Source organism: Mus caroli, unplaced genomic scaffold, assembly GCF_978045245.1.
Source record: "Mus caroli unplaced genomic scaffold, Mus_caroli_1 scaffold_16, whole genome shotgun sequence".
In the NCBI taxonomy this organism is placed as follows: Eukaryota; Metazoa; Chordata; class Mammalia; order Rodentia; family Muridae; genus Mus; species Mus caroli.
The window spans coordinates 95,354,596-95,371,357 of record NW_028227271.1 but is presented as its reverse complement, the minus strand read 5'-3'; the positions used below and the strand labels follow the sequence as shown (position 1 = coordinate 95,371,357).

At 40.7% G+C, this 16,762-nt stretch overlaps 1 protein-coding gene across 4 annotated transcripts in view; it reads left to right on the top strand.

Moving 5' to 3' along the window:
* Nucleotides 1-13,422, top strand: part of Lmbrd2 (LMBR1 domain containing 2) — a 68,291-nt gene extending 54,869 nt beyond the window's left edge. For 3 of the 4 annotated variants that reach the window (XM_029469678.2, XM_029469677.2, XM_021183333.3), the window contains exons 17-18: nucleotides 5,674-5,800; nucleotides 7,601-13,422. In XM_029469678.2, the coding sequence (XP_029325538.1) occupies nucleotides 5,674-5,800; nucleotides 7,601-7,661 (188 nt within the window). In that variant the 3' untranslated portion in view covers nucleotides 7,662-13,422. The remainder of the gene's footprint in view (nucleotides 1-5,673; nucleotides 5,801-7,600) is intronic. The other variant, XM_021183334.3, reaches the window with a different exon arrangement.
* The last annotated feature ends 3,340 nt before the right edge of the window (nucleotides 13,423-16,762 follow it).

Here is a 16,762-nt window from a genome sequence, read left to right as displayed (position 1 = left end):
TGATATTAAGAGATATTAAGGAAAGTAATTGTTGTTTCCTGTTATTTTTGTTGTTAAAGTTGGCATTTTGTTCTTGTGGCTGTCTTCTTTTAGGTTTGTTGAGGGATTACCTTCTTGTTGTTTCTAGGGCGTGGTTCCTGTCCTTGTATTGGTTTTTTTCTGTTATTATCCTTTGAAGGGCTGGATTCGTGGAGAGATAATGTGTGAATTTGGTTTTGTCGTGGAATACTTTGGTTTCTCCATCTATGTTAATTGAGAGTTTGGCTGGGTATAGTAGCCTGGGCTGGAATTTGTGTTCTTTTAGTGTCTGTATAACATCCGTCCAGGATCTTCTGGCTTTCATAGTCTCTGGTGAAAAATCTGGTGTAATTCTGATAGGCTTGCCTTTATATGTTACTTGGTCTTTTTCTCTTACTGCTTTTAGTATTCTATCTTTATTTAGAGCATTTGTTGTTCTGATTATTATGTGTCGGGAGGTATTTCTTTTCTGGTCCAGTCTATTTGGAGTTCTGTAGGCTTCTTGTATGTTCATGGGCATCTCTTTCTTTAGATTTGGGAAGTTTTCTTCTATAATTTTGTTGAAGATGTTTGCTGGTCCTTTGAGTTGAAAATCTTCATTCTCATCCACTCCTATTATCCGTAGGTTTGGTCTTCTCATTGTGTCCTGTATTTCTTGGATGTTTTGAGTTAGGATCTTTTTGCATTTTACATTTTCCTTGATTGTTGTGCCGATGTTCTCTATGGAATCTTCTGCACCTGAGATTCTCTCTTCCATCTCTTGTATTCTGTTGCTGATGCTGGTATCTATGGTTCCAGATTTCTTTCCTAGGGTTTCTATCTCCAGTGTTGCCTCATTTTGGGTTTTCTTTATTGTGTCTACTTCCCTTTTTAGGTCTAGTATGGTTTTGTTCATTTCCATCATCTGTTTGGATGTGTTTTCCTGTTTTTCATTAAGGACTTCTACCTGTTTGATTAGGTTATCCTGTTTTTCTTTAAGGATTTGTAACTGTTTAGCAGTGTTCTCCTGCAATTCTTTAAGGGATTTTTGTGCTTTTTCTTTATTGTCTTCTGCCTGTTTAGCAGTGTTCTCCTGCATTTCTTTAAGTGTGTTATTAAAGTCCTTCTTGAAGTTCTCTATCATCATCAGGAGATATGCTTTTAAATCCGTGTCTAGCTTTTCCGGTGTGTTCGGGTGCCCTGGACTGGGCGAAGTGGGGGTGCTGGGTTCTGATGATGGTGAGTGGTCTTGGTTTCTGTTAGTAAGATTATTACGTTTACCTTTCGCCATCTGGTAATCTCTGGGGTTAGTTGTTGTCGTTGTCACTGTTTAAAGATTGGAGCAGAAGCTGTGTTCCACTCACCAGCAGTCTCTAAATCCTGCGGCGGGGGTCGTGGGTACCCCGGTGCTGGTGCAGCCGGAAGAGGCCTGTGGTCCTACACAGGCCGTTTTTCTGCTTCCCTAACTAATGCAGTCTCTGGTCCCGCGTGCAATTGGATTGGAGCAGAAGCTGTGTTCCACTCTCCAGAAGTCTTAAGATCCTGTGGTGGGTGTTGTGGGTAGCTGGTGAGTGTCAGCCGACCCTGCGCCCCAGCTGCCCCGGTGCTTTTCTGACCGGAAGAGGGTTGTGGCCCTATGTAGGCCGGATTTCTCTCTCCCCAACCAGAGCAGTCTCAGGTCCCGCGTGATTGGACTGGAACAGAAGCTGTGTTCCACTCACCAGCAGTCCCAAAATCCTGCGGCGGGGGTCGTGGGTAGCTGGCGGGTGTCAGGCAACCCTGCGCTCCCGCTACCCTGGTGCTGATCCGGCCGGATGAGGCCTGTGGCCCTACTCAGGCCGGTTTCTGCTTCCCTAACTAATGCAGTCTCAGGTCCCGCGCAATTGGATTGGAGCAGAAGCTGTGTTCCACTCACCAGCAGTCCCAAAATCCTGCGGCGGGGGTCGTGGGTAGCTGGCGGGTGTCAGGCAACCCTGCGCTCCCGCTACCCCAGTGCTGATCCGGCCGGATGAGGCCTGTGGCCCTACTCAGGCCGGTTTCTGCTTCCCTAACTAATGCAGTCTCAGGTCCCGCGCAATTGGATTGGAGCAGAAGCTGTGTTCCACTCACCAGCAGTCCCAAAATCCTGCAGCGGGGGTCGTGGGTAGCTGGCGGGTGTCAGGCAACCCTGCGCTCCCGCTACCCCGGCGCTGATCCGGCCGGATGAGGCCTGTGGCCCTACTCAGGCCGGTTTCTGCTTCCCTAACTAATGCAGTCTCAGGTCCCGCGCAATTGGATTGGAGCTGAAGCTGTGTTCCACTCACCAGCAGTCCCAAAATCCTGCGGAGGGGGTCGTGGGTAGCTGGCGGGTGTCAGGCAACCCTGCGCTCCCGCTACCCCGGTGCTGATCCAGCCGGATGAGGCCTGTGGTCCTACTCAGGCCGGTTTCTGCTTCCCTAACTAATGCAGTCTCAGGTCCCACGCAATTGGATTGGAGCAGAAGCTGTGTTCCACTCACCAGAAGTCTTAAGATCCTGTGGCGGGTATTGTGGGTAGCTGGCGAGTGTCAGCAGACCCTGCGCCCCAGCTGCTCAGGTGCTTTTCTGACCGGAAGAGGGTTGTGGCCCTATGTAGGCCGGATTTCTCTCTCCCCAACCGGAGCAGTCTCAGGTCCCGCGTGATTGGACTGGAGCAGAAGCTGTGTTCCACTCACCAGCAGTCCCAAAATCCTGCGGCGGGGGTCGTGGGTAGCTGGCGGGTGTCAGGCAACCCTGCGCTCCCGCTACCCCAGCGCTGATCCGGCCGGATGAGGCCTGTGGTCATACTCAGGCCGGTTTTCTGCTTCCCTAACTAATGCAGTCTCAGGTCCTGCGCAATTGGATTGGAGCAGAAGCTGTGTTCCACTCACCAGCAGTCCCAAAATCCTGCGGCGGGGGTCGTGGGTAGCTGGCGGGTGTCAGGCAACCCTGTGCTCCCGCTACCCCGGCGCTGATCCAGCCGGATGAGGCCTGTGTTCCTGTTATATTGCTTTCTTAAAGGCAAGAGGGACAAATGGGCTGAATACACATAGGATAGCTCTATTGTGACTTCAGGGTGTGTTATTGACTGGCTGTGAGATCCAGCAACAGTTCTAGTCTCTTAAAATGTCATAGATTCTGTTATAATATTGTATCACCACATTAGGAACAAGGCCAAGGAGACAAAGAGATGATACAAATATCTTGCCTAAGTTTTCCAAAAGAACTCTGTCACAAAATTGAGTCTTTTAATTTCTATAATTTGTTTTATACTTGTGGGTGCAGTGCATACAGAGACCAGAAGAGAACAGCAGATACCCTGAAGCTAGACTTACAGGCATTTGTGAGCCATGTGACATGCCTGTTAGAAACTGAACTCAGCTGGAAAGAACCCAGATGTCCCTCAATAGAGAAATGGATACTGAAAATGTGGTACATTTACACAATGGAGTACTACTCAGCTATTAAAAACAATGAATTTGGGCTGGTGAGATGGCTCAGCGGTTAAGAGCACTGACTGCTCTTCTGAAGGTACTGAGTTCAAATCCCAGCAACCACATGGTGGCTTACAACCATCAGTTATGAGATCTGATGCCTTCTTCTGGAGTGTATGAAGACAGCTACAGTGTACTTACATATAATAAATAAATAAATAAATCTTTAAAAAAAAGCTTTAAAAAAACAATGAATTTATGAAATTCTTGGGCAAATGGATGCATCTGGAGGGTATCATCCTGAGTGAGGTAACCCAATCACAAAAGAAGTCATTAGATATGCACTCACTGATAAGTGGATATTAGCCCTGAAACTTAGAATACAGAAGATACAATTTCCAAAACACAAGAAAATCAAGAAGAAGGAAGACCAAAGTATGGATACTTCATTCCTCTTTAGAATAGGGAACAAAATACCCGTGAAAGGAATTACAGAGACAAAGTTTGGAGCTAAGACGAAAGGATGGACTATCCAGAGACTACCCCACCTGGGCATCCATCCCATAATCAGCCACCAAACCCAGACACTATTGCATATGCCAGCAAGATTTTGCTGAAGGGACCCTGATACAGCTGTCTCTTGTGAGGCTATGTCAGTACCTGGCAAATACAGAAGTGGATGCTCACAGTCATCTATAAAATGGAACACAGGGCCCCCAATGGAGAAGCTAGAGAAAGCACCCAAGGAGCTGAAGGGTTCTGCAACCCTATAGGTGAAAAAACAATATGAACTAACCAGTACCCCCCAGAGCTCATGTCTCTAGCTGCATATGTAGCAGAAGATGGTCTAGTCGGCCATCATTGGGAAGAGAGGCCCCTGGGTCTAGCAAACTTTATATGCCCCAGTACAGGGGAACGCCAGGGCCAAGAAGTGGAGTGGGTGGGTAGGGGAGCAGGGTGTGGGGAGGGTATGGGGAACTTTCGGGATAGGATTTGAAATGTAAATAAAGAAAATATCTAATTTAAAAAAAAGAAAAAAAGAGAAAGATTTGCTTCTTATAGAAGGCAAATAAAGTTACATTTAAGGAAAGAAAAAAAAAGAAACTGAACTCTGATTCTTTTTTTTTTCTTTTTTCTTTTTATTAGGTATTTTCCTCATTTACATTTCCAATGCTATCCCCAAAGTCCCCCATACCCTCCCCCCCAATCCCCTACCCACCCACTCAAACTTTTTGGCCCTGGCGTTCCCCTGTACTGAGGCATATAAAGTTTGCGTGTCCAATGGGGCTCTCTTTGCAGTGATGGCCGACTAGGCCATCTTTTGATACATATGCAGCTAGAGTCAAGAGCTCCAGGGTACTGGTTAGTTCATAATGTTGTTCCACCTATACTGATTCTTTTCAAGAGCAGCAAATGTCCAGTACAGCTGAGTCTTCTTTCCAGTCCCATTTTTAAAGTGTGTGTGTGTGTGTGTGTGAGTGTGTGTGTGTGTATGTATATGTACATGTATGTGTATGTACATATACATACACACACACACACTCACACACACACACACACATATATATATATACACTTGATCTGCCTAAAGCAAGACTTTGATAATGTAAATTGTTTACAAGAAACCCCTATGGAAAGGGGATACTTACTGGAACTGTAATGACCTAGATGTCAAGCATTACCCATGAGGCCACTGGCCACTGAATTCTTGCGGTGTGGATGTCTCTGTGTTGGCAGTATTTTTGGATAAATTAATTTCAGCTGTGTCTTTATAATTTTTAATATGGTGACTAGAAAATTCAGAGTAGTTATAGACTTTTTTATTTATCTATTTATTTGGCCAGTATTCCCGTATACTTGCTTCATGGGTTAGATAGTCTTTTCTTCAAGAGTTGAAGTTGAACTGCCGTATACCTCAAATTTCTAGCCAAAATAAATAAATAAAGGTTCACTGTGAAACCAAATGACACTTCACACTTCACTGTGGGGATAACCATAATTAAATATAGATTCTAATTTTTATTTTCTAAATCATCACACTACCTGCTCTGAGCTAGCTAGATGGCTCAATAAATTTTCCTTATTTTGTATTACTCTGTCATAATTTGAATCTGATTTTCTAGGAACCAAACAACTTATGGCTATTGTCTTCACAGTCAGCATTTACTGCAGTCTTGATTTTTTTCCTGTGATTCATAAATTCAAAGACAATAGAGAAGTAGCTAATGTTTTTCTTCTTTGAACAGCATCCAAATACACCAGGGCTAATAACAGGACTGAAAGAGACCGGATAGAGCTTCTCCAGGATGCTGAACCTCTGGACTTTAATGCAGAAACATTTACTGATGAATCTCTGGAACCTGAGTCAGGAAGGTGAGTGCTGGCTGTGTCATTTGGCTCTTGTGTGCTTCTGAGATTTTAGTGATGAGCTGATATAAGGAGCTTGAAAACAGCAGATAACTAAGCATAAGAAGACTATTGTGTTGAGGATAAAGCTTGGTGGGAGTTTGCTTGTCAGGAATGCAGAAGGCGTCGGTTGGATACCCTTCATAACAAGAGAAGAAAAAGATTTCTTTTTCATTAGCAATTCAAAAATGCACAGTCATATTTAATGCCTTTTTGGGTTGGTTTTGTTTTGGAGATCAAGCCTCATGTAGCCCAGGTTGGCTTCCTGCAGCTGAGGGAGGTTTTGATCTGGTCCTCTTGCATTGACCTTCTATTCCGGGTGTGCACAGCCAGAGGCGGTTTATTTAGTACTGGAGCGTTAAGCTCAGGGTGCTGTACATGCTAAGCAAATATCTACCCTTCGCATTTGATACCTTTTTATACTGTCTAGTTAGTTTGTTTTTAAAAATTATGACATTCTGCTAATGTGTGGTGATAGCTGCCTATAGTCTCAGCATTTGAGCAGCTAAGGTAGGAGGCTGCCCTCGTCAGTTAGTAAATCCATGCCAGAATCAGAAAGAGAGAGCTCTGCTGAAGAAAAACAAAGAGGCACCAAAAATTATATCATTCACTAGTATAACTGAAGTAGGTATTTTTATATAACACTAGTGACATTAGAATTAAGAAAGAAGTAAGACAGAGAACAAAGAATTATGACTATTTACATCTCTATTAGACATTTCCATTTATGACATTTATTATCTTTAGTCATATCTATATGTCTAATATGTTTCGATGTCAGACACAATATAAAAATTTTAACAACATTTTCTTTTATTGCAAAAATTCTTACTGGATTAATGTCCTCAAAGGCTCAGTAATTTGCCTTGAGTTGCATAGTTTATAAGTCAGGCTTTTAATTCCAGTACTCTGACTACAAAGCCTATCCCTTCAGTTGTTTTGCCATGAGAAACAGTAAAATAAAAAGTATAGGAAGAGAACGGCCATATGACCCTACTCTGCCACTGTTTACATCTCCAAAAGATGTGTAAGTAGGGTACCATACAGACACTATCTCTATCTATTGTTCTTCATTCATAGTGGCAAAGACATGGAGCCAGCCAGAATGTCTACCAGCAGATGAAAGGTTAAAAGAAAATGTGATCTCTGTATACAAAGGGATTTTACCCAACCATAAGGAGAAATGTAATCATGACTTTGCAAAAAAAATATTTGTAACTAAAAGTCATGAAAGGGTCATAAAAGTATTAAGGAGACGATGAGGGAGAAGAAAAAGATCTTAGGTGGAAGAGGGGATCAGAAGGGAAGACTATTTGTGAGGAAGAAGAAGAACAGCAAGAAGGGAACAGGGCTGGGGATAACAGTGGAAGGGAATGACTATGAATACAGTGTAATGGTTTATGTATATGTATGTGTGTGTATGCGTGTGTGTGCATGCCATAAATAAGCCCATTACTTTGTATGCTAACTTCAAAAATAAAAACAGGAAAATAACCATAGATACTAAAGGTGTTTACTATTTCATTAACTATAAATAGCAAAATCCCTAGAATACTCTATCTTTTAACATTAAGCATGGTTATTTATACAGTCGGGGGAATGTTTCTTACAGTTGCTAGTTGATTTACAATTAAGTCCTTTTAGATTATAATTTTGGGAGATAGTGTTCTACTTTTAGTTAGTGAATAAATGTTAATGGTCTTTAGAAATTGTGTAGTCAGTTCCGTTTTTGACATTTTAGATCATTTTTGTATGTTTACGTTTTAGGTATCAACCTGGTGGGCGATATCTCTCCATGTCTTCCAGTATAATATTTGAAGATATCTAAAGTCTGAAGTAATTCATGGATCAAGTAACCAAGGTCAACACATGAGCTCAGCCTTTATGAACATCTTTGTGCCCTGTATTTCCTCTGTTCTCTCTGTAAACGGTGTGAGGATAACAAAAACAGCATTGAAAATCGATCATATCTTAACAATATTAGGTTATAGTTTGTTGAATAGAGCATCCTCTTTTCTGATAGGCTTTATTGGATACCATCTGAAGCATCTGCCTTAGAAGTGTAGTTAAGTGGAAGGATTCAACTCATGAGAAACATAGAGCTAACTTGGTTTCATGCTAATTTTTTAGGAAAGTTATTTTAAAGTTCAATGAAGCCATATGTCACACTAAATTCTACAATTTTATAACTGTAATTTAAATTTTTACTATTTCTTTAAAAATCTTCAACCTACATTTTCCAAAGAACTGAAAGTGAACTGAGACCTCAAATAATTACTGTATTCACTAAACTCATGTCTTAAAGCAAGGCTTATGTATCAGACATAACTGAATGTAAACAGCTCTTCTTCAGATTTGTATACACGTACGTGGGATTGTGCATGTACAATTAAGATGACTCTTCAATTGATAGTGTTAGTGTCCTTAGCATGTGTATTCTAATTGGGTGATGTGTTATTCTTCTCCGTCTTTGTAGTAACTGGATCTTTTTATGGTTTTGACATTATTGCTTTGTAAAAGATTTTCATTTCAGAGAAAAATATTCATCTTTAACATTTAGAATATTGACTTAATGCTAATCATTCCATCCAAGAAAAATCCTAAATATTAATGATGAGTAGATTTGTTTGTTTTATAGCCAAAGACTTCCCCAGATTCTCTAATATTTAAATTTTTTTTAAGATTTATTTTATTTACATAAGTACACAGTAGCTGTTTCCAGACACACCAGAAGAGGGAATCAGACTCCTTTACAGATGGTTGTGAGCCACCATGTGATTGCTGGGAATTGAACTCAGGACCTCTGGAAGAGCAGTCAATGCTCTTAACCTCTGAGCTCTCTCTCCAGCCCCAATTCTCTAATATTTAAAAGATGCCTGTTTATACTCCTTGTAAAGAAAACATCTGGCTGTTCAGCTATTGAATGGTAAAAATAAAAATAATCCATTTATGAGTATTGCTAACACTTAAATTATAGCATAGAAAAAAACCAGAAAAATGTATTTGAATGAAAATATGTAGTAATAACTTGTTTGTTAAACATGCTTATTATTTTAAATTGGTTGTTTCAACCTTTGCATTTAAGCCAAAGTTGGGTATTATGTTTTAAAGAGCCAGTGTTTTATTACCAAGTGAACATGGCTTAGCATGTGTTACTAAGGGATTGTTCTATTTGTTTCTTACAGAGTACATTCTACATGGGGTGATCAGACTTGAGCTTGTCCAGGACAGCTTCTCACCTGTTTTCCTTGCAATTATTACTAGTGCTCAAGTGTTACTCTGTCCTATGTTGAGGACATAGTTCTATGCAGGTACTGAAAGGAAGTATTCAATTCTCATTACCTTTTTTTTTTTTTAATGGTTGCATTTTTTATGACCTTCCATATAGATTCCCCCTTTAAATAATTATCAAGAGATAGATTTACTCTGAATTGAAGGTTGCGTAGCCCGCTCGATCGATCCTAGGACACATATGCATATAACCTTTTACTGTGAATGCAGTCAAAGAGCAGTTGACCAGAACAGTGATAATGGAATGCTGCTTATAATTTCATGATTGGTTTCTGGAATAACTTAGGCAGATCACAGAACCTTTCAGTGCCTCAGTTTCTTCATTTTCAGAATGAAGGACGCATTTACTACTTTCCTACTGATCTACCTCTCTAAACTGTTGTGAGGGAGTTAAAGTGATGATCATGTGCTGGGTTTTAGAAAGACAAAGCAAGTTGTCTGCTGTGCCATGCTCTTGTGCTCTTGCTTTCCGTCCCTCCCCTTCCCTCCCTCCTTCCTTCCCTCCCTCCCTCCCTCCCCTAGTACTTTGAAGGGACAGGGATGGTTATCACAGGAAGGGTCTTTGAGAACTTCAAAGTCCCTAAAGCAAAATGAACTAGTTTGTCTGAAGGTAAAATAGTGACTCGCCATTTGTTCTGTGGATTTATTTTGAAATATTTTTCTTAAATATGTTTTTGGGTTTTTTTTTCCCTTAATACTCAGATGCTACGGTCAGAGTAGAAGGATAAATAGAGGACTGTTCAGTTTTACTACTAACTTTTATAATGCTCTAAGACAGAATGATAGGAATATGCAAAGAGATACAGGTCCTTCCCTTTAGGGTGACACCAACAGAAGTGTACATTATGTGCAGATGCTTCACAAAGACTGCAGCTCTCTGTAGGTTTGAGTTCTTTCCACAGTGAGTTTGTGATGTTTCAATGATCCAGAGTGTTCAAAATTTTAAAGAGTTTTTCTTACAGGGTTTTGTCCCCAACTATATAGAAAAGTTACTTTGCTGGGTAAACTTGAGTTTAGAAGGCAGTGGTTTCAAGCTGGAAGCATTGACTTTATTGCCGAGGAATTAAGTTAATATTTATTAAGCTGCTCTGTATAAAGCATTGATAGTGTGTACAGTATTTTTTCAGACACGTATTAACATATAATGACACAGTCACAAAAATATTACTACAGAATTCACATGCTTTATGTACAAAGTGGTTTCCTTAAAGGATTATTTCTGGTACTCTTTTTCTTACATGTTAACAAATATCATAGAATTATGTAAAATTTTGATTTTTTTTTTGAGACAGAGTTTCATGTAGCCCAGGCTGGCCTCAAACTCTGTATGTAGCTGAGGATGGTTCTGATCTCCTGATCTCCCTCCACCTCCCAAGTTCTACAACCACAGAAATGCGCCACAGCACCAGGATCAATATTTTTAAATAATTATTAATTAAGAATATTTAACAAGCTAATAACTCAAACTAAGTATTATAGAAAAAAATCTATAAATTTCAAGAATCAGTTATATGCGTTGTTAATTTACTTTTTAAAACTATATAACCCTTTTGTTAATAGCACATTTTTGTAAAAGAATTTTAAGAAGAATTAAAATATAAATATAATTATAAATATTTGCTATTGGGCCACATATAAGAGTTTTAGGATAGTTTTATCTCACAGAGGATCTCATTTCACAAAAGTGTTAAGAGTTAAATCAAAGCATGAAAATCCCCATCGTAAAAACCCATCAGATTCAACAGTCCACATTGTCCAAAAAGGAAAGGTTGCTGGTTGATATGTATCTGGCCTTTACAATTTAAATTGTGCAGTGTAACATGTAAGCATAAAATATGTTCAAATTGAGTGTGGGTAGGAACGTCACTGTTTTTAAAGTACATTTTAGCATGCTAATGGACAGATTTCATTTATGTTTATTTACAGACCTCATTTTATTCCTTTAATAGGTTTAAGGAATTTTTTCAGTAGTATATTGATTACCATATTACAGGGAAAATAAAACCTTTAACTACATTTCAGGCTGTAAAGTAAAATTTATACTTAAAATTTGAATGGGCCATGCCTGAAAAATCACAAGGATGATAGTACATTTGTACAGAGAGACAAAACATGTCCCTAAGGGATTACACACACTGCATTTCAAAGTGCTGTGGACTGTACAGTATTGGACTTTAAAAGCTGAGAGGTAAATGCTTGTAGGCTTTGTCTGTCTTTGTGCCTCCCTCCCTCCCTCCCACCTCCTTTACAACACGGCTTTCCTGTGCTGATAGACTTTTCTCTTTTGTTTATGTACACCGTTGATAATGAGCAGTACACTCAAGGAACTACTTGACTTCAAATCCTACTCAGTGAAATAGCAGTCTTATAGCTGAAGTAGTAAAACACATTTTGCTAGACTAGTGAACAATGTCTGAATAGAAGCATAGTGCATACTAGCTCAGTGCGTTTTCTTTGATGTTACTAAAGAGGACACTGCAGTAAAAATGTTTTCACTGTAAAGTTTTGTATAAAATGATTTTTAAAAACTCAACATTAAGAATGTGAGATATTTCATCATAAAAAGGAATTCATAAAAGTGCACATGTTAAAAGTGGAATAGATTAAGGGTTATACACCAGGCAGTGGCACACGCCTTTAATCCCATCCCTTGGGAGTTAAGAGGCAGGTGGATTTCTGAGTTTGAGGCCAGCCTGGTCTACAGAGTGAGTTTGAGGACAGCCAGGGCTACACAGAAAAACCCTGTCTCCAACAAAACAAAACAAAACAAACAAAACAAAACAAAACAACAAAAAAATTGAGGGTTGCAAGAAGAGTGAAATTTGATTTCTTTTTGGATAGTACTTCCAAATCAGTGCTTTTGTGGCTAGAGACTTGGGAGCCCAGGCAGGTTTGGCACCATTTCTGGGTCTCAGCCCTGTAAGCCAGCCTCCCAGGGTAGGCGCTGCCCTCCTTTCTCCTGCCAAGGGATCATGCTCTCACCTCCATTTCCTTCCATATCAGCCACTGTAACAATAACAAAGTTCCATTCTCAAATGATTTATGGGTGGAGATCAGGTGAGGTCTTGCTATAATTTAAAAGGTTTTTAATAAAGTAAGATTGCGTAATTCTGCTATCTTAAAAGATGTTTTTGCTTCTTCCTAGAAAACCCTTCCTTTTATGATTATATTGGTAACTTGTAAAAGAATTTTGTGGTGTTTGGTGCAAAAGAATATTGGGAGTGGCTGACTGTGGCAGACATGTAAGGCAAATCCACAGCCTATTAAAGTGCACAGCATTTGCATTTGGTATTATGGCATAAATCTCTATCTTTATTGAAGAATACTGGCTAATATCTTCCCTGTTAGGCATGCCAAGTTGTAGGGGAGAGATTGTGTTATTTATTTATTTTTTTTAAACAATCCAATGGATTTGTTTTTGTCTGTATTTTGAGAACAACTTGAAGGATTTTTTTTTTCATTTTAGAAGATAGAGTATGTATACCTGCCTTTTAAATTACTATAACCTAATATATATAAATTATAACATTGAAAAGTACAAAAAGCTCTAATTATTGATGTTATTTCCCTGGTATTTAATTTTTATAAATGGTTTTGTAAGTAAATAATTGTAGTATTGCTTTGAGTAGTTTAAAGTCATCCTTAAATAAGTTCTGACTCAACATACTGCCTTAGTACAATATTCTAAAGTGAAATACTCTGATGTGAATTTGAAACATGCCTGCATTTCCTAAGTTTCTTCCTATGTATATGTACATACACCAGTACCCAAGAAAAGCATACCAGAAGCCTGATTTCCACATTGCATTGATAAAGAGCTTGGTATTTTGCCGTCATATAATTCAGTTGCCTGGGTGAAATAGAACATAAATCTCTTCAAATGTCTGTCCATTCACAGTTTTCAGAATGGTAACTTTTCATTTGGGGATGCATGATGCCAAGTTTATCTGTAATCAGCTCTATTACTGGATGTATAACAACAGACATTTTCCTACCTGGTCAGTAGGTTGTAGATTTAACTGTTGTTTTTTTTTCCCCCAGTAGATTTTCACTACATTTTCAAACCTATATTTGGAAAAACCTGCAAAATGCTATCAGTAAGTTAGTTAGCATCTTTGGCCTTATCTATGCATAACGTTTCTTAGCTTAATTTTGACAAACTCACTGACAGGCAATTCCTTTGTAGTGTTGTAACTTACTGTGATGTAATGATTTTTTTAATGTTTATATGATTCATTATTAAAATATAGGATAATGTGTAGCTTTGCATGAAATAAATGACATCTCTATGAACTACAGTTTTGTTGATTATTTAAGTATCTTACTTTGTTGAGGTTAAACTGTTTAAGCTTAAGAGGTTAAGTCAGCTCTGTCACCCAGCTCTGCTCACTTTCACAGGTGGTGTCTTTGGCTCAGAGGGGCTCAGGGTCCTTTGGGAGGTCTCAGTAGCTTCTCTTATGGTGGTGAGCACTTTCAGGCTCTTGAACAACTGCCACAGCTGAGTGAATTTCTTCCAATTCACAATAGTAAGAACAGGGGGGGTGCTTTCACCAGTGGAAATCTCCTGTGCTTTCTGGCTGTTCAGGTCTTTTGAGACCCCACTTTGCACCAGATCTGCATGCAGTTTTTGAAACCCATGCCCTTTGTCCCCCTACCCAATCCTCTTCTTCACTGCCCTTTCCCACCCCTTTCATCTCATCCTGCCTCCCCTGACCCCTGCACACACGCGCACACACACTCACACACACACTGGTTCTCAAGTAGCCCAGGACTACCTTGAACTTCTTTTGTTCTTGCATCTCCTTCACTCTTTGGAGTCGTGGAATGTCCCGAGCTATCGTTCTTGCCGGCAAGAACACACTCTCAGACAACCGGATTCTTCTGCAGCAAGCTTTATTGCTTCTTCAGGAGGGAAGACCCAGAACCCGGAAAATGGTGCTGCTTATATAGCCCTCAGCGTGGCATGTCAGCACCTGATTTGGCGTGTCAGCACCTGATTTGTTGCTCGCCCATCACCTCATTACTACGCCCTGAGATGGGCAGTGACTAGGCGTGAGTTCACTCTCGCACCTGCGTACAAGGCTTGTTTACTAGTTAGGCACAGCGGAAGCCAGCACCATTTTATAATGGCGATTGCTCGTGGCACGGCTCTACACATCTCCCCCTTTTTGTTTTATTAAAATGAGGCTGGACTAGGTCTGTGTAATTATGTCCATCCGCTGTGGCTCCTGTCTTAGGTCGTTCCTCTAATGTCACAGCCTTTCTCGTCATAGGGTAATCCTATCGCCACCGGGCCCCGTGTCTTAGGTTGATCTGTGCATGAGGAAAGTTGCTCGTCCCTGGATACCGCAGTGCTATGTAACAGTAACTACTAAATGACCTAGGGCGAACTCTACCAAAGAGGCCAGCCAAAAAATGAAGAACTCAAATGCCGACTAATTCTTGAGCATAGATAGTGAGATTTCGGGGGAGTCCCCTTGTTCAATGGGAGCAAGTGCTTGAGCTATCACAACCTTGTCACGTGTTTGTTGGGCTCTGAGCTTGCAAACCAACCAGAGCATGAACACAAGTCCACAGCAGATGGCAGTACCAAATAAACCTACCCCCACCCATTCCTTAAAATAAGAAAATGCAGATGAAATCCAGGAGGAGAGGCCCTCTGTCAATGACAGGTCCACTTGCGTTGAGTTGATCCTTAAAACTGCCGTCCTCAGGGCCTCAAGAGTCTCATCGAACCCCTTGGACCAATTTCCTGCAAGATACAAGGAGAGCTGTCTAGACAGATTAGCTGCACGAGTAAAATTTTCATATTGGACACTGGTAATACACAGAGCGCCCAATTTTCTTTCACAACCCAACTGGGCCAACTGGTATAGGACACCTATATGTTCCTCAACCAGATCAAGGCACTGATTCAAAATCATCAGCCCTCCCTTCAACTGGGCACTAGCAGAAGTTTGGACATTGATGGCATCAGTCAGATCAACTGAAAGCTGATTTAATTTTGTGCCTGCTTGGACTGTCCTAGCCATAGCGTACCCTGCAGCTGTAGCAGCAGCTGCACTGGCTGAAATTGCTATGATCACGGCAGCAGTAATGCCAACATCTCTTTTTTGTTGAAACAGGGATAAGGTGGAGGGTGTTTCCACTGGAACAGGGGTCCAACGTGGGATCTGGGCCACCATCGCGCGGGTGTCCTTTGTTGCATCCCAACATTGAGAAATCCAACAGGAATCATTTACACAGCTTTCAAATTAATCATTAGACAAAATAAACAAAAAGGGAGGATAGACACATACTGGAGTCGATATATAGCTGGTTGGATTAGTCTGTGTCTTGTTTAAATCAGAGATTTCTTCAGTATGAATTATATATTTTTTTGTTGGTCCATATGCCCAATCAGGGTATAATTGGAGAGACCAGTGTAAATGGCCTTTCCTACAGCACCTCCTTTTAAGAAAACAGGGGGATTAAGATCTGTACAGCTTCCATCAATCCCACAAAGTAGCCATTTGTCGTAAGGGCTCATTCTGCGGTCCTGCAAGAAGAGGCCCGTTCTCATTACAAACTCTTCTTCAGGCCCAAACAACATATTGGGGAAGAAGGTAAAATATTTGTGCTCATCAATCCATCTGGCTACAGACGACTGGCAGTCTGACCATGGTGGCAACTCCCCTACATCCTCTCCACCACAATGAGGAGCAATCCTGGGTTGACGAGGACGCTCCGTCTCATTCCAATTGGGAGACGAGAATGTACCATTTAGCCAGACTGTCGATTGCCACCAAAAACATGTAACATGAATAATATTGTTTCCTTTTTCTCGGGTTTGGGTGATATTTACAGTCCCACTATCCAAAAATGATCCTAACATACGGATACTGAGCTGAATACAGTCCCCCTTTTGCGATAATTGAAAACATAGGGAACCCTGTTCTTGGAGGGAGCGATTTTCTCCTAACGGGACCCGTAAAGGGTCAAATGGCAAATATGGTAAGTCCAGTTTTTTATTAGTAGCAAAGAATTTTGGAAAAATTATAGCATCATGGCAAACTGGCATTGCTTTAGGGAAAGCCGAGAGAATAGCCCATCTCTGTTCGCCCATCATACTAGGAACCTGAGACAAGTTCAGCATTGTCAGCATCTTTCACACCATCCTTGATTAATATCTTGCGGGTGAGTCATTCCGGCAGCCAAAATGGGTTGTCTTCACTCTGTGGAAAAACACAGACAGCTCCCCTGGATCTTATTAAAATAGGATCCGGGCCTTTCCACAGACCAGATAAGACATCCTTCCATTTCACCATTTCTTTTGGTCTATCAGGGTCTGAGCTATGTCGATCAGCTGCAGAGCAACCTTGCTCATCAAGATTCAGAAAATTAAGTGTGAAGAGTGCCATGGATACAGCTACTCTTGGCACAGAGGGCAGAGTCTCATCAACTCCCCCTTTTTGTTTTATAAAATAAGACTTGAGTGTACGGTGGGCACGTTCCACAATGCCTTGTCCTTGAAGATTATAAGGAAGGCCAGTCAGGTGAGTGACATCCATTTGATGGCAAAATTGCTGAAATTTAACAGAGGTATATGCTGGCCAATTATCAGTTTTAAGGATTTAAGGGCTTGCCCCAAGCACTCCA